At 42.8% G+C, this 18,405-nt stretch overlaps 1 protein-coding gene across 2 annotated transcripts in view; it reads right to left on the reverse strand.

Moving 5' to 3' along the window:
• Positions 1-1,420: 1,420 nt before the first annotated feature.
• SFMBT2 (Scm like with four mbt domains 2) overlaps positions 1,421-18,405 on the reverse strand; it is a 287,695-nt gene continuing 270,710 nt past the window's right edge. Inside the window, exons 20-21 of one of the 2 annotated variants that reach the window (XM_075599415.1) lie at positions 8,392-8,520; positions 1,421-4,129 (exon numbers count right to left, since the gene is read on the reverse strand). In XM_075599415.1, coding sequence (XP_075455530.1) covers positions 3,989-4,129; positions 8,392-8,520 — 270 coding nt within the window. In that variant the 3' untranslated portion in view covers positions 1,421-3,988. The remainder of the gene's footprint in view (positions 4,130-8,391; positions 8,521-18,405) is intronic. The other variant, XM_075599414.1, reaches the window with a different exon arrangement.

Below are 18,405 nucleotides of genomic sequence, written 5' to 3' on the forward strand. Positions count from 1 at the left end.
GAATGTAAATGGTTGCCATAGGAACAAGCCTGCTTGTTAAAATAGAATGCAAGAAAATTGGTCTTTCAAAGTTGTTGTTTTTTAAACCGAAAACTACAGAACTGATTTATTAAAAATAACACACATGCAGGATATTGCTTGAACTGCAGCTTTAAGGTCCGGCAACTATTGGGTGCGCATGTTCTTTTAGCGGTAGTGAACAGGACAGCCATTTTTGCTCATGCCAACGGCTGAATGCGTGTGACAAAGCCGTTTACAGTCGGTTCTAAATCCAGTCTATTGATTTTTAAGAGAACCTAAAACAGATACTGTAGTTATTCCCAGGCAAACGACATTCTTTACAGTCACTCTTACGCTCCAAATTATTCACCATAAACCAAAATCATTCTGGCCTTGTTCTTGTGAATAAGATCAATGCATTCTAGTTGTTGTGTTCTAGTCTGTTTTGTTAGAAGTGTCATTTAATGAATAGGGATATGAATATAATAATAATAACATGTTCTTGTATAGCGCTGCTAGTTTTACGTAACACTTTACAGAGACATTTGCAGGCACAGGTCCCTGCCCCGTGGAGCTTACAATCTATGTTTTTTTGGTGCCTTTTTGGCACAGGGAGATAAGGTGACTTGCCCAAGGTCACAAGGAGCCTGGGAATTGAACCAGGCTCCCCTGCTACAAACTCAGTGTCAGTCAGTGTCTTTACTCACTGAGCTACTCTATATATATACTGAGTTTAGTAAAGGAATTGAAACAGAATCTTCTGGTGCTCTTGTTATAAATATTTCCGATTCATAAACCACACTTACAACTATCATGTGCATTTTAAAAATGTCCTTTTAACTTATCTGCCTGTACGGCTTGTGAAAAAAATGATCATTTGCATTCTGATTATGGGTTTGCTTAAGTGCTAATGTCTTGCTGTTTATGAACACAAATTACATATGCCTAGAGGATGTCATTTGTATATCAGGCTGGTTAGTGATGTCATTAGCATATCTGTTTGGCGAATCATACAATATTTTGTGATTGATAACATCAGCAGTGACTACACTTGTGTAAAACTATACACGTTCAACACAAGAGATCGTAACAGCAATCATTCGGTCTTAAACTGAAATGAAGAAAGAAAATAGTATACGTATAGCTAAAATAAAAGATCAGCCTTGTTATTGCATGTGGCATATATTCCTTTAAAACTGTGCATGTTTAAGTAGTTTTGCCAACAACCCTTTCCAGGTTTAGCCGAAATAAAGCAAACAACCTTTCCTCCTCTTTCTCCAGCGCGATTCTATCCCCCCATCGCGATTCTATCCCCCCGTCGCGATTCTATCCCCCCGTCGCGATTCTATCCCCCCGTCGCGATTCTATCCCCCCGTCGCGATTCTATCCCCCCGTCGCGATTCTATCCCCCCGTCGCGATTCTATCCCCCGTCGCGATTCTATCCCCCGTCGCGATTCTATCCTCCAGCGCGATTCTATCCTCCAGCGCTATTCTATTCTCCAGCGCGATTCTATCCTCCAGCGCGATTCTATCCCCAAGCGCGATTCTATCCTCCAGCGCGATTCTATCCTCCAGCGCGATTCTATCCTCCAGCGCGATTCTATCCTCCAGCGCGATTCTATCCTCCAGCGCGATTCTATACTCCAGCGCGATTCTATCCCCCAGCGCATTTCTATCCTCCAGCGCGATTCTATCCCCCAGCGCGATTCTATCCCCCAGCGCGATTCTATCCTCCAGCGCGATTCTATCCCCCAGCGCGATTCTATCCTCCAGCGCGATTCTATCCTCCAGCGCGATTCTATCCCCCAGCGCGATTCTATCCCCCAGCGCGATTCTATCCCCCAGCGCGATTCTATCCCCCAGCGCGATTCTATCCCCCAGCGCGATTCTATCCCCCAGCGCGATTCTATCCCCCAGCGCGATTCTATCCTCCAGCGCGATTCTATCCCCCAGCGCGATTCTATCCCCCAGCGTGATTCTATCCTCCAGAAGTAGAGATACTGTAGGTACATTTTTCTGGTGGATTTAGATTTGCAGCGGATCTCCCGGTTGCTTTGGTCAACAGCTGCTTTGGCAGATTTGACGGATTTGCAGAATGCAATCCGCGGATTCCATAACCCGTTGACGGATTCAGCCAAGTCGTTGACTGATTTGTAAGAATCCGCCATCGCGATGCTGAATCCGCGGATTGGATTCCACAAATCCGTCCACGGGTTGTATCCAATGGCGGTTTTTGATTAATCCGCGATTAAAACCGACCCAAATCCGTTGGCAGATTTTACAGCGCAAAACAGATTTTAAGGGGGAGGGAATGTTTTAAAATCCGGGAAACGGATTCACCCGTCTCTACGCAGAACCAGCTTTCCTTATGGTTGCAGCGCAGCCTTTCCTACCTGAAGTAAGGAAAATAACATCCCTACCAGGTATTGTAATAAAACAAATATTCCTCTAGCATTGATCTTAAAAAAAATAAATCAGTTCTGGAATATTTGTATTAAAACCGCTGTTGCCTTTTACGTGACTGTTTTGACCTGAATTATTTTTGATCCAAAATAAAAACCCTTGGAGTCTAGCATGACAAAGATTACTTAAGTAAAAGCTGACCTGTGGGGGGGGGGGGCTTAAGGACTGTAGTTGAATACCACTGATTTAAGTAATAAAGGATAATTTTAAATGATTAGAACTGATAGTTGTCCAAGAATACAGAAACGGTGAAATAAAAGCAGTCGGCACTTCTTCTACCGCCAACATGTGGATCATTTTCTAGAGAACGCAATTACAGGTTGAGGCGCTCGTGATTTCTCACGAACTTAAGACGTCTGGACAAGTTTAACTTTCAAGTAACAGAATAAGTGGATGTCAATGTTTATCGAAGGAAGAAGAAGAGAGAGGGTACGACCAGGAAGCAGTGTTTTCCAGGCCCGATTAGTAAGTTGATCTCTCTTTACTGTTACACATTTGACAGTAACTGTAAAGCTGACATTTTCATCTCTACGCATCAGTGCTTGTAGCTATTTTCACCCATATTACCCTGTGTGCATTGACGTGCAATTTGTGGACTTGTTATAGGGAGGGCTGCAGATGTAGCGAGACGCAACGGGGGGGGGGGGGGTCCCCATGCTTCCGAATTGGACTCGCTGCAGCGTGAATCCTCGGTGCCGCGAACAGCAAGTCATGCAACATCTGTAGGCAGCAGTTGCTCAGCGTATGGTTTATGAAATTCAGTAACTGGTACTGTTCCTTTTCTCACTTTTCTAATAATGAAATCTCTCCTGGCTAATAATCCAATGTAAATGCATAATGGCCAAAATTTGGCATAAACGCAAGCAAAAAAAAAAAAAAAAAACAAGTTTAGTTTAATGGTTTGCATTTGCATGCACGTTTTGGGAGCTTGATCTGTGTCCTTTGTACCGTCATGGTAAGTATCCAAGTACAGGGTATCAGTCAAAAAGCCACAGGTATTAAGGAATCATTACAAACATTATACAACCTACCAAGGTATACGGCCCATTGAAGAGAAAGAACTTCCTATCCGTATTGTTATAAAAAAAAATGGCAAAAAGCAATAGTAGGAAATGTGATAATCATTGAGATCAAAAGCTTTCATTTAAGCCACGGATCACAGTAAAAACGACCACACGCTTTCAATATGAAAGAAGATTACAAGATTTGCTAAAAGATCAGACATGCCAAAAATATGCCTTTACACCGAAATCCATACAAACAATAAGCCCGGTACTACACAGAATGCACTTTGTTAGAAACCCTTATGGAAAAAAGTCTTTTTTTTTGCAACTCAAGGCCATGGTTTAACACAGCTTACCAAAAACTACCGCTTTGTCTAAATGTGCTTTACAAATGTGGAAATACTAACTTTAATGTAGACAAGTGCTTTTCTTAAATATTGTATCAAAACACATGCTTTTTTTTCTCTTTTTTTTAACCATTACAGGAAATATTGGTTAGACCCCCAACAAAACAAAAAGTTCAGTTCGCATATTGTGCATAGAACGCCACTTTTACTCGCTCGATTTGGTGGCAGAGCTTGATGGCCGGCCCGAGTTTGAGCTCCATGCATTCCTGAACTGTGGGAAGAGTCAACAGCAGCAGAGCCTGTCCATCAATGTCCTGTAAAACAAAAACAAACATCAATGTACCAGCTTTCAGTTGAATTTTGGTGCAGTGCTTCTGATAGTGTGTATTTCAATCTATTTTCTGGCAAAAAAAACAGATTTAGAATGATATGTAGAAACAATATTTTCCAGGCAATTTACAGTACAAGAAAAAAGACACCTCTTTGTATCAATTTATGCTAAAATCGAAAAGGACCAGATAATTCCCGGTCTAAGAGCACGTATAGTCCGCAATGAATCAATGACCAGGGCATACCAACTCAAAGCTAATTTCAGCAGCATTCTGTACAGAAAAGGTGTTATTAGACCTTATAGCGCTCTACCATTTTAGGGATGCTTTGTGGAAAAGCTACAAAGTAACTGGCACTCCCTAGGATCTTAATAACTATAGATGCATGTGGAATATGTGCACAAGGCAAACAAGACACGCAAAAGCCCGACACTTCACAGACAATCTTCACCAGAATACATCAAATCCAGGTAACTCCAGGAAAGCCATCAACAATATATTTCAGCCTTCTAGCCATCAACAACCATGTAACATCATTAAGGATGATGTTACTCTGACAAATCCCACTAACATTGAAAACTGATTTGTGGGGTGTGCTACTTCCCTATTAGCAAAACGCAACCTGAACTACAAACATGAAGCTCAATCTGGGAGTACCCCTATAGCCGCACCCTCTCCCAACACTGCCCATAATTTAATTTGTTCCAGTATCTGGTCAGATTACACAAGCGCTCCTCAAATTAACACTAAACAGCTAATGTGGACCTGACCTGCTGCAATCAGAGTTCCAACGACTTGGTGCCCCAGGCATTGCCAAATCGCTTGCTTCCTTAATCAACTCTATTTTGTCAGCATGTCATATCCCTAAGACTTAGAAAACTGCCAGAGTTGTCCCAATCTTTAAAAATTGAGACAAAAACGCTGTCTCAAACTACAGGCCAATCTCTCTTCTCCCAATACTATCCAAAGTCATAGAAAAAGATGTTCACCCCCAATTAAGCGATTACTATACCAAGACAAATTTCCCTAGCCAATTCCAATCTGGCTTTCACCCCAAACACTCCATGCTAACTACTCTCCTAAAAGTTTGCAATGAGATCCGGTGTGAAATGGAACGGGGACAACTCACTGGTGCAATATTCCTAGATTTGGCAAAGGCTTTTGATATTGTTGATCATGCTAAGAGCTGCTCTAAAGCCATCAAACTGTTGATGTTAATAATGGCATTGACTCGATCTCTCTGCCCTTCCGCTTGCCTGGCAGACATCTCCCTCACATTGCCAGTGCATCCCAGCTCACAACTGGAGTGCCATAGGGCGTGTTCCATGGGTCCACACGCCGGCATATACTGGTGCCACGAAGCAGAGACATGCAATGGTGCATCCCAATCAATGCACTTTACCCGCATGCCCACCTATTAAGACCCTGGGATGTCCCGGAGCGATCTTTTGGGACATTACAATTGCATTCTTTATGGACTAAAATATATTGCTACAAATTTCATAACCACGTTAGTGAGATCATATATTTCTTTAAACACGATAAAGAAAAAAAGAATAAATACAACCATAAAGATTTACATGATTTTTAAAATGTAATATTTTACCCTTTCATTAAAAAAAACCAAAATGTTTTCCCTTTTGCACAGAATAAACACTACATCTGATAGCCTCTTAATTAACCAGCAGTAAAAATGTCCATCAATGAGGCCACACAAAGCCTCTGTGAGTATTTTGTGCGTTATTTCTGATTTCACCTTTTTTTCACTCAAAGTAGCTGGACAGTCAGCTGGATCTAACTTCCTTCCCTTTTCCTTATAAGGTGAAAACAAATTTGTGTAACTGTTGGAACTTTCACAGAGGAGATTCATTCACATTCAGATTTTTTTGTAGGGGTGTATACTTCCACATTTAGTAGACAGGTCATACATTAAACACCTTAATTTATGTAACCCGTCACGGTCTGGATTGTCTCTAGACAGAGAACTTGTGTTGTCTTTAACATGCAAAAATCTTAAGAAAATCTGATATATGTTTATTTTCATTACAGGGAGGAAAAGTGGTGTTGAAAAGATTGGGCATGGAGCCCAGTAGGAGTTAATGCTTGGGTTTTTTACAATTCCTATTGATTATGTGAAACCCTAGATTGATTTAAACTCGCACACATTTGTAACCAGACATCCCTCTTACAAACACTGTATATAATATTTTTGTTTCTGCGTTTCATCCCTGATGAAGGATCCTGAGAGGTTGGAAAGCTTGTAACAACATATCAACCACTTGTTCGTCCAATAAAAGGTGTCACACCCCCTTCTCCCTCCTGTATTACCAAACATTTGTGGGAACCCAAGACCGTAATATATGGCATGGGAAGGTAATGCAGTTTTGGAGATCAACGGCTGTGCATATACATTAGTCTAAATAACCATATTTTCCAGCAGTGTCTGCAAACAAAACGATGAAAGAAACCAAAGATCGGAAAATTGTTGGTGTCATCCATCATTCCAGCAGTTTCAAGAGGGAATCTAACGAATATCTCTTACAGCTCGCCTGGGTTTAGAAATGAGACACCTTTCCTGCAATTACAGGTGACCCGAATTCTGTATCCTGAACCATGGGCACATTTACGCACCTACATTTGACTCGGGCTCACCCTGTCCTGATTCATGCTGGAAGCAGTACTATGCCTACTTAGGCACGCTCTACTAGTTTCAGCGCATTACTTGTGATGCTATTATCACTTTCGAAATCGGATCAAAGATTTGATCATTTCTAATGTAAATAAAGCAAATTACAAACTGAGCTGAAGAACTAATGATACTAAAAATATGAAAGTGTCTAAATGAGAATGATTGGATGGTCAAGTCTAAAGCAGAATAGATTAGGCTGAGACCACAATAGATCAGCGATACAATTATTAGCAGCCACACTGGAAATAGCGCATGTAAATCAAACAAATAAACTATTACAAAATAACACACCAAAATAACCACATTTAACAAAAATAACTGTGGAACTGAAAGAATCAAAACTGGATTGAAAGGAGTAAATGTCTAGAAAAGGGCAAATGAGTGTGGGGATCACAACAGATAAATATGTGTATACCTGTATGTGCTTCATATTGGGTTATTGAGAGATAGTGTTCCCAGGGATACATTGAATCTACTTACTATTACATTTCTTCGTTTCATCTAGATACATTGGTATTTCAGTGGGTAATTACATCAGTGAGGTGTGTGTGTATGTATACATATGTGTGTATATAAAGGTTTGTGTGTGTGTATGTATACATATGTGTGTATATGTGTGTGTGTGTGTGTGTATATATGTGTGTGTGTATACAGTATGTGTATGTATGTGTGTGTATATATATGTGTGTGTATATATGTGTGTATATATATGTGTGTTTGTATGTATACATATGTGTGTGTATATACAGTATGTGTATGTATGTGTGTGTATATATGTGTGTGTATATATGTGTGTGGGTATATGTGTGTGTGCTACTTATTGTCTGTGCCTCTGTGTGTAGAGACGGCAGCACACATTGCAAGGCTAGAAACGCTTACGACTCCAAGAACATAGAAGGAACATTGTTAACATTGTTAACACTTAAAAATGCAGAAACTGAACTAATGCCAGCGATATGCAGAAGAGGTAAACCTGCCTGATTTTAAATGTAGGGTTGGTTTTACTGCCCTTATATCTGCCTTATCTTTCCACTTTCCTCTTCCTTGCCTTTATAACATGAGATGTGACAAGGCGGTATGATATATTGTACACTATTCAAGCACTATGGAAAAACACTAGTAAGCTTGCAGACTTTCAAAAGTCATCTAAAAATATTTCTGTCTATTTTTATTTTTTTTAGAGACCCACTCACCCAGTCTTAACCTATCCAACATATCACTGCCACGAGTTCAGTTTCTCCTACGTGGGACTGTACCTTCGAAAGGTTAGGTGCTCAGCAATGCCGATTTAACATTTGAATAAACACCACAGTACATCTGATGAATTAACCAACAGTAAAAATGTCCATCAAAGTCACACAAAGTCCCCGAGAGGATTTAGCTGGTTATTTCCTTATTTCAGACCATTGAGCATACTCTGAATATCTAGCACTAAATGGCACAGTTGATAAATACAAAAAATGTTAATAAGGTTGTAAAGGGCTCCCAAGTATTACAAATAAAAAGAAACAAATACTCTAGCGTGGTATTACAGAAGGATGGATTACAATCCACATACCTGTTCTTGAAAGATTTTTGATAGGGGAGCACTATCCGTTGATTTAATAAACCTGACAACATCAGCTACTGTCCACTCCAGGGGGTTACTGTCTAAAATAAGGCGTTCTTCTTCCTCCTGCGTTTTATCCTGTAACCATACACAGCACATAGAGTAAAGAATAAATCATTTAAACAAAACTGTTGTCTCCAAGTCTTCTTTGCATCTGTGTATTCCATGCACAACACAACTCGACAGTATTTTACCTAAAAAGTCTGATGGACAAAAAATAACTGCTAACTCTAGTCCATGCCTTGTCACGATCCTCTCATTCAATAATGTAACAATGTTATGTAATAAATATTCATCAAAATGAGCATCTTTGTATTTTCTGGTACATTAAATGCAAAGACAAAACACTGGTTTGAATAAAAGTAACAATTACGGGAGGGGCGGGGGAGGGCACCAAAAAAAATGTATGCACAGAGCGCAGAAATGGCTAAGGCTGGGCCTGCGAGGGAAGCTTCAGTAATGAGTATACCAAAAACCGGACCATGACCAAATGGGCGACACACAAGTCTTTAAATGGAGGACATGGGAGATGTCAACAGGAGCAAGACACTGACTCGTCTCCTAAGGATAATGTAGACAAAACTGCACCTTGAGCAGAAGGGTCTTAAGCTGCAGATGTGGCCAGAATTGTTTGTCACATTCATGCGAATGGGATGGAGATTTAGCTTTACTTCTTTTGGAGCAGAACAAATTGGGGGGTTATCCATTCAACTGCAATAGTGCCAACCAGTATGTTTGATATGAGCTTGGGAGTGCAGCAGCAATATGTTTGATATGAGCTTGGGAGTGCAGCAGTATGTTTGATATGAGCTTGGGAGTGCAGCAGTATGTTTGATCTGAGGTTGGGAGTGCAGCAGTATGTTTGATATAAGCTTGGGAGTGCAGCAGTATCTTTGATATGAGCTTGGGAGTGCAGCTGTATGTTTGATATGAGCTTGGGAGTGCAGCAGTATGTTTGATATGAGCTTGGGAGTGCAGCAGTATGTTTGATATGAGCTTGGGAGTGCAGCAGTATCTTTGATATGAGCTTGGGAGTGCAGCTGTATGTTTGATATGAGCTTGGGAGTGCAGCAGTATGTTTGATATGAGCTTGGGAGTGCAGCAGTATGTTTGATATGAGCTTGGGAGTGCAGCAGTATGTTTGATATGAGCTTGGGAGTGCAGCAATATGTTTGATATGAGCTTGGGAGTGCAGCAGTATGTTTGATATGAGCTTGGGAGTGCAGCTGTATGTTTGATATGAGCTTGGGAGTGCAGCAGTATGTTTGATATGAGCTTGGGAGTGCAGCAGTATCTTTGATATGAGCTTGGGAGTGCAGCTGTATGTTTGATATGAGCTTGGGAGTGCAGCAGTATGTTTGATATGAGCTTGGGAGTGCAGCAGTATGTTTGATATGAGCTTGGGAGTGCAGCAGTATCTTTGATATGAGCTTGGGAGTGCAGCTGTATGTTTGATATGAGCTTGGGAGTGCAGCAGTATGTTTGATATGAGCTTGGGAGTGCAGCAGTATGTTTGATATGAGCTTGGGAGTGCAGCAGTATGTTTGATATGAGCTTGGGAGTGCAGCAGTATCTTTGATATGAGCTTGGGAGTGCAGCTTTATGTTTGATATGAGCTTGGGAGTGCAGCAGTATGTTTGATATGAGCTTGGGTGTGCAGCTGTATGTTTGATATAAGCTTGGGAGTGCAGCAGTATCTTTGATATGAGCTTGGGAGTGCAGCTGTATGTTTGATATGAGCTTGGGAGTGCAGCAGTATGTTTGATATGAGCTTGGGAGTGCAGCTGTATGTTTGATATAAGCTTGGGAGTGCAGCAGTATGTTTGATATAAGCTTGAGAGTGCAGCAGTATGTTTGATATAAGCTTGAGAGTGCAGCAGTATGTTTGATATAAGCTTGGGAGTGCAGCAGTATGTTTGATATAAGCTTGAGAGTGCAGCAGTATGTTTGATATGAGCTTGGGAGTGCAGTAGCAGTATGTTTGATATAAGTTTGGGAGTGCAGCAGTATGTTTGATATGAGCTTGGGAGTGCAGCAGTATGTTTGATATAAGCTTGGGAGTGCAGCAGTATGTTTGATATGAGCTTGGGAGTGCAGCAGTATGTTTGTTATGAGCTTGGGAGTGCAGCAGTATGTTTGATATGAGCTTGGGAGTGCAGCAGTATGTTTGATATGAGCTTGGGAGTGCAGCAGCATGTTTGATATGAGCTTGGGAGTGCAGCAGTATGTTTGATATGAGCTTGGGAGTGCAGCAGTATGTTTGATATGAGCTTGGGAGTGCAGCAGCAGTATGTTTGATATGAGCTTGGGAGTGCAGCAGTATGTTTGATATGAGCTTCGGAGTGCAGTAGCAGTATGTTTGATATGAGCTTGGGAGTGCAGCAGTATGTTTGATATGAGCTTCGGAGTGCAGCAGTATGTTTGATATGAGCTTGGGAGTGCAGTAGCAGTATGTTTGATATGAGCTTGGGAGTGCAGCAGTATGTTTGATATGAGCTTGGGAGTGCAGCAGTATGTTTGATATAAGCTTGGGAGTGCAGCAGTATGTTTGATATGAGCTTGGGAGTGCAGAAGTATGTTTGATATGAGCTTGGGAGTGCAGCAGCATGTTTGATATGAGCTTGGGAGTACAGCAGTATGTTTGATATGAGCCTGGGAGTGCAGCACCTGTATGTTTGATATGAGCTTGGGAGTGCAGAAGTATGTTTGATATGAGCTTGGGAGTGCAGCAGCATGTTTGATATGAGCTTGGGAGTGCAGCAGTATGTTTGATATGAGCTTGGGAGTGCAGCAGTATGTTTGATATGAGCTTGGGAGTGCAGCAGTATGTTTGATATGAGCTTGGGAGTGCAGTAGTATGTTTGATATGAGCTTGGGAGTGCAGCAGTATGTTTGATATAAGCTTGGGAGTGCAGCAGTATGTTTGATATGAGCTTGGGAGTGCAGCAGCATGTTTGATATGAGCTTGGGAGTGCAGCAGTATGTTTGATATGAGCTTGGGAGTGCAGCAGTATGTTTGATATGAGCTTGGGAGTGCAGCAGCAGTATGTTTGATATGAGCTTGGGAGTACAGCAGTATGTTTGATATGAGCTTGGGAGTGCAGCAGCAGTATGTTTGATATGAGCTTGGGAGTGCAGCAGCAGTATGTTTGATATGAGCTTGGGAGTGCAGCAGCAGTATGTTTGATATGAGCTTGGGAGTGCAGCAGCAGTATGTTTGATATGAGCTTCGGAGTGCAGCAGTATGTTTGATATGAGCTTGGGAGTGCAGCAGCATGTTTGATATGAGCTTGGGAGTGCAGTAGCAGTATGTTTGATATGAGCTTGGGAGTGCAGAAGCAGTATGTTTGATATGAGCTTGGGAGTGCAGCAGTATGTTTGATATGAGCTTGGGAGTGCAGCAGTATGTTTGATATGAGCTTGGGAGTGCAGCAGTATGTTTGATATGAGCTTGGGAGTGCAGCAGTATGTTTGATATGAGCTTGGGAGTGCAGCAGTATGTTTGATATAAGCTTGGGAGTGCAGCAGTATGTTTGATATGAGCTTGGGAGTGCAGCAGTATGTTTGATATGAGCTTGGGAGTGCAGTAGCAGTATGTTTGATATGAGCTTGGGAGTGCAGCAGTATGTTTGATATGAGCTTGGGAGTGCAGTAGCAATATGTTTGATATGAGCTTGGGAGTGCAGCAGTATGTTTGATATGAGCTTCGGAGTGCAGCTGTATCTTTGATATTAGCTTGGGAGTGCAGCAGCATGTTTGATATGAGCTTCGGAGTGCAGCAGTGTGTTTGATATGAGCTTGGGAGGGCAGCAGCAGTATGTTTGATATGAGCTTGGGAGTGCAGCAGTATGTTTGATATGAGCTTGGGAGTGCAGCAGCAGTATGTTTGATATGAGCTTGGGAGTGCAGCAGTATGTTTGATATGAGCTTGGGAGTGCAGTAGCAGTATGTTTGATATGAGCTTGGGAGTGCAGCAGTATGTTTGATATGAGCTTGGGAGTGCAGCAGCAGTATGTTTGATATGAGCTTGGGAGTGCAGCAGTATGTTTGATATGAGCTTGGGAGTGCAGCAGCAGTATGTTTGATATGAGCTTGGGAGTGCAGCAGTATGTTTGATATGAGCTTGGGAGTGCAGCAGCAGTATGTTTGATATGAGCTTGGGAGTGCAGCAGTATGTTTGATATGAGCTTCGGAGTGCAGCAGTATGTTTGATATGAGCTTGGGAGTGCAGCAGTATGTTTGATATGAGCTTGGGAGTGCAGCAGCTGTATGTTTGATATGAGCTTGGGAGTGCAGCAGTATGTTTGATATGAGCTTGGGAGTACAGCAGTATGTTTGATATGAGCTTGGGAGTGCAGCAGCTGTATGTTTGATATGAGCTTGGGAGTGCAGCAGTATGTTTGATATGAGCTTGGGAGTACAGCAGTATGTTTGATATGAGCTTGGGAGTGCAGCAGCAGTATGTTTGATATGAGCTTGGGAGTGCAGCAGCAGCATGTTTGATATGAGCTTGGGAGTACAGCAGTATGTTTGATATGAGCTTGGGAGTGCAGCAGTATGTTTGATATGAGCTTGGGAGTGCAGTAGCAGTATGTTTGATATGAGCTTGGGAGTGCAGCAGTATGTTTGATATGAGCTTGGGAGTGCAGCAGCTGTATGTTTGATATGAGCTTGGGAGTGCAGCAGTATGTTTGATATGAGCTTGGGAGTGCAGCAGTATGTTTGATATGAGCTTGGGAGTGCAGCATTATGTTTGATATAAGCTTGGGAGTACAGCAGCATGTTTGATATGAGCTTGGGAGTGCAGCAGTATGTTTGATATGAGCTTGGGAGTGCAGCAGCAGTATGTTTGATATGAGCTTGGGAGTGCAGCAGTATGTTTGATATGAGCTTGGGAGTGCAGCAGTATGTTTGATATGAGCTTGGGAGTGCAGCAGTATGTTTGATATGAGCTTGGGAGTGCAGCAGCATGTTTGATATGAGCTTGGGACTGCAGCAGTATGTTTGATATGAGCTTGGGAGTGCAGCAGCAGTATGTTTGATATGAGCTTGGGACTGCAACAGTATGTTTGATATGAGCTTGGGAGTGCAGCAGTATGTTTGATATGAGCTTGGGAGTGCAGCAGCAGTATGTTTGATATGAGCTTGGGAGTGCAGCAGTATGTTTGACATGAGCTTGGGAGTGCAGTAGCAGTATGTTTGATATGAGCTTGGGAGTGCAGCAGTATGTTTGATATGAGCTTGGGAGTGCAGCAGTATGTTTGATATGAGCTTGGGAGTGCAGCAGTATGTTTGATATGAGCTTGGGAGTGCAGCAGCATGTTTGATATGAGCTTGGGACTGCAGCAGTATGTTTGATATGAGCTTGGGAGTGCAGCAGCAGTATGTTTGATATGAGCTTGGGAGTGCAGCAGTATGTTTGATATGAGCTTGGGAGTGCAGCAGTATGTTTGATATGAGCTTGGGAGTGCAGCAGCATGTTTGATATGAGCTTGGGAGTGCAGCAGTATGTTTGATATGAGCTTGGGAGTGCAGCAGTATGTTTGATATGAGCTTGGGAGTACAGCAGTATGTTTGATATGAGCTTGGGAGTGCAGCAGTATGTTTGATATGAGCTTGGGACTGCAGCAGTATGTTTGATATGAGCTTGGGAGTACAGCAGTATGTTTGATATGAGCTTGGGAGTGCAGTAGCAGTATGTTTGATATGAGCTTGGGAGTGCAGCAGTATGTTTGATATGAGCTTGGGAGTGCAGCAGCAGTATGTTTGATATGAGCTTGGGAGTACAGCAGTATGTTTGATATGAGCCTGGGAGTGCAGCATTATGTTTGATATAAGCTTGGGAGTGCAGCAGTATGTTTGATATGAGCTTGGGAGTGCAGCAGTATGTTTGTTATGAGTTTGGGAGTGCAGCAGTATGTTTGATATGAGCTTGGGAGTGCAGCAGTATGTTTGATATGAGCTTGGGAGTGCAGCAGTATGTTTGATATGAGCTTGGGAGTGCAGCAGTATGTTTGATATGAGCTTGGGAGTGCAGCAGTATGTTTGATATAAGCTTGGGAGTGCAGCAGCATGTTTGTTATGAGTTTGGGAGTGCAGCATTATGTTTGATATGAGCTTGGGAGTGCAGCAGTATGTTTGATATGAGCTTGGGAGTGCAGCAGTATGTTTGATATGAGCTTGGGAGTGCAGCTGTATGTTTGATATGAGCTTGGGAGTGCAGCAGCATGTTTGATATGAGCTTGGGAGTGCAGCAGTATGTTTGTTATGAGTTTGGGAGTGCAGCAGTATGTTTGATATGAGCTTGGGAGTGCAGCAGCATGTTTGATATGAGCTTGGGAGTGCAGCAGTATGTTTGTTATGAGTTTGGGAGTGCAGCAGTATGTTTGATATGAGCTTGGGAGTGCAGCAGTATGTTTGATATGAGCTTGGGAGTGCAGCAGTATGTTTGATCTGAGATTGGGGGTGCAGCAGCATGTTTGATATGAGCTTGGGAGTGCAGCAGTATGTTTGATATGAGCTTGGGAGTGCAGCAGTATGTTTGTTATGAGTTTGGGAGTGCAGCAGTATGTTTGATATGAGCTTGGGAGTGCAGCAGTATGTTTGATATGAGCTTGGGAGTGCAGCAGTATGTTTGTTATGAGTTTGGGAGTGCAGCTGTATGTTTGATATGAGCTTGGGAGTGCAGCAGTATGTTTGATATGAGCTTGGGAGTGCAGCAGCATGTTTGATATGAGCTTGGGAGTACAGCAGTATGTTTGATATGAGCTTGGGAGTGCAGCAGTATGTTTGATATAAGCTTGGGAGTGCAGTAGCAGTATGTTTGATATGAGCTTGGGAGTGCAGCAGCATGTTTGATATAAGCTTGGGAGTGCAGCAGTATGTTTGATATGAGCTTGGGAGTGCAGCAGTATGTTTGATATGAGCTTGGGAGTGCAGAAGTATGTTTGATATGAGCTTGGGAGTGCAGCAGCATGTTCGATATGAGCTTGGGAGTGCAGCAGTATGTTTGTTATGAGTTTGGGAGTGCAGCAGTATGTTCGAAATGAGCTTGGGAGTGCAGCAGTATGTTTGATATGAGCTTGGGAGTGCAGCAGTATGTTTGATATGAGCTTGGGAGTGCAGCAGTATGTTTGATATGAGCTTGGGAGTGCAGCAGCATGTTTGATATGAGCTTGGGAGTGCAGCAGTATGTTTGATATGAGCTTGGGAGTGCAGCAGTATGTTTGATATGAGCTTGGGAGTGCAGCAGTATGTTTGATATGAGCTTGGGAGTGCAGTAGTATGTTTGATATGAGCTTGGGAGTGCAGCAGTATGTTTGATATAAGCTTGGGAGTGCAGCAGTATGTTTGATATGAGCTTGGGAGTGCAGCAGCATGTTTGATATGAGCTTGGGAGTGCAGCAGTATGTTTGATATGAGCTTGGGAGTGCAGCAGTATGTTTGATATGAGCTTGGGAGTGCAGCAGCAGTATGTTTGATATGAGCTTGGGAGTACAGCAGTATGTTTGATATGAGCTTGGGAGTGCAGCAGCAGTATGTTTGATATGAGCTTGGGAGTGCAGCAGCAGTATGTTTGATATGAGCTTGGGAGTGCAGCAGCAGTATGTTTGATATGAGCTTGGGAGTGCAGCAGCAGTATGTTTGATATGAGCTTCGGAGTGCAGCTGTATCTTTGATATTAGCTTGGGAGTGCAGCAGCATGTTTGATATGAGCTTCGGAGTGCAGCAGTGTGTTTGATATGAGCTTGGGAGGGCAGCAGCAGTATGTTTGATATGAGCTTGGGAGTGCAGCAGTATGTTTGATATGAGCTTGGGAGTGCAGCAGCAGTATGTTTGATATGAGCTTGGGAGTGCAGCAGTATGTTTGATATGAGCTTGGGAGTGCAGTAGCAGTATGTTTGATATGAGCTTGGGAGTGCAGCAGTATGTTTGATATGAGCTTGGGAGTGCAGCAGCAGTATGTTTGATATGAGCTTGGGAGTGCAGCAGTATGTTTGATATGAGCTTGGGAGTGCAGCAGCAGTATGTTTGATATGAGCTTGGGAGTGCAGCAGTATGTTTGATATGAGCTTGGGAGTGCAGCAGCAGTATGTTTGATATGAGCTTGGGAGTGCAGCAGTATGTTTGATATGAGCTTCAGAGTGCAGCAGTATGTTTGATATGAGCTTGGGAGTGCAGCAGTATGTTTGATATGAGCTTCGGAGTGCAGCAGTATGTTTGATATGAGCTTGGGAGTGCAGTAGCAGTATGTTTGATATGAGCTTGGGAGTGCAGCAGTGTGTTTGATATGAGCTTGGGAGTGCAGCAGTATGTTTGATATGAGCTTGGGAGTGCAGCAGCATGTTTGATATGAGCTTGGGAGTGCAGCAGTATGTTTGATATGAGCTTGGGAGTGCAGCAGTATGTTTGATATGAGCTTGGGAGTGCAGCAGCAGTATGTTTGATATGAGCTTGGGAGTACAGCAGTATGTTTGATATGAGCTTGGGAGTGCAGCAGCAGTATGTTTGATATGAGCTTGGGAGTGCAGCAGCAGTATGTTTGATATGAGCTTGGGAGTGCAGCAGCAGTATGTTTGATATGAGCTTGGGAGTGCAGCAGCAGTATGTTTGATATGAGCTTCGGAGTGCAGCAGTATGTTTGATATGAGCTTGGGAGTGCAGCAGCATGTTTGATATGAGCTTGGGAGTGCAGTAGCAGTATGTTTGATATGAGCTTGGGAGTGCAGTAGCAGTATGTTTGATATGAGCTTGGGAGTGCAGCAGTATGTTTGATATGAGCTTGGGAGTGCAGCAGCAGTATGTTTGATATGAGCTTGGGAGTGCAGCAGCAGTATGTTTGATATGAGCTTGGGAGTGCAGCAGCAGTATGTTTGATATGAGCTTGGGAGTGCAGCAGCAGTATGTTTGATATGAGCTTCGGAGTGCAGCAGTATGTTTGATATGAGCTTGGGAGTGCAGCAGCAGTATGTTTGATATAAGCTTGGGAGTGCAGCAGTATGTTTGATATGAGCTTGGGAGTGCAGCAGTATGTTTGATATGAGCTTGGGAGTGCAGTAGCAGTATGTTTGATATGAGCTTGGGAGTGCAGCAGTATGTTTGATATGAGCTTGGGAGTGCAGTAGCAGTATGTTTGATATGAGCTTGGGAGTGCAGCAGTATGTTTGATATGAGCTTCGGAGTGCAGCTGTATCTTTGATATTAGCTTGGGAGTGCAGCAGCATGTTTGATATGAGCTTCGGAGTGCAGCAGTGTGTTTGATATGAGCTTGGGAGGGCAGCAGCAGTATGTTTGATATGAGCTTGGGAGTGCAGCAGTATGTTTGATATGAGCTTGGGAGTGCAGCAGCAGTATGTTTGATATGAGCTTGGGAGTGCAGCAGTATGTTTGATATGAGCTTGGGAGTGCAGTAGCAGTATGTTTGATATGAGCTTGGGAGTGCAGCAGTATGTTTGATATGAGCTTGGGAGTGCAGCAGCAGTATGTTTGATATGAGCTTGGGAGTGCAGCAGTATGTTTGATATGAGCTTGGGAGTGCAGCAGTATGTTTGATATGAGCTTGGGAGTGCAGCAGCAGTATGTTTGATATGAGCTTGGGAGTGCAGCAGTATGTTTGATATGAGCTTGGGAGTGCAGCAGCAGTATGTTTGATATGAGCTTGGGAGTGCAGCAGTATGTTTGATATGAGCTTCGGAGTGCAGCAGTATGTTTGATATGAGCTTGGGAGTGCAGCAGTATGTTTGATATGAGCTTCGGAGTGCAGCAGTATGTTTGATATGAGCTTGGGAGTGCAGTAGCAGTATGTTTGATATGAGCTTGGGAGTGCAGCAGTGTGTTTGATATGAGCTTGGGAGTGCAGCAGTATGTTTGATATGAGCTTGGGAGTGCAGCAGTATGTTTGATATAAGCTTGGGAGTGCAGCAGCTGTATGTTTGATATGAGCTTGGGAGTGCAGCAGTATGT

The sequence above is a fragment of the Ascaphus truei genome, chromosome 5 (assembly GCF_040206685.1).
Source record: "Ascaphus truei isolate aAscTru1 chromosome 5, aAscTru1.hap1, whole genome shotgun sequence".
Lineage (NCBI taxonomy): Eukaryota > Metazoa > Chordata > Amphibia > Anura > Ascaphidae > Ascaphus > Ascaphus truei.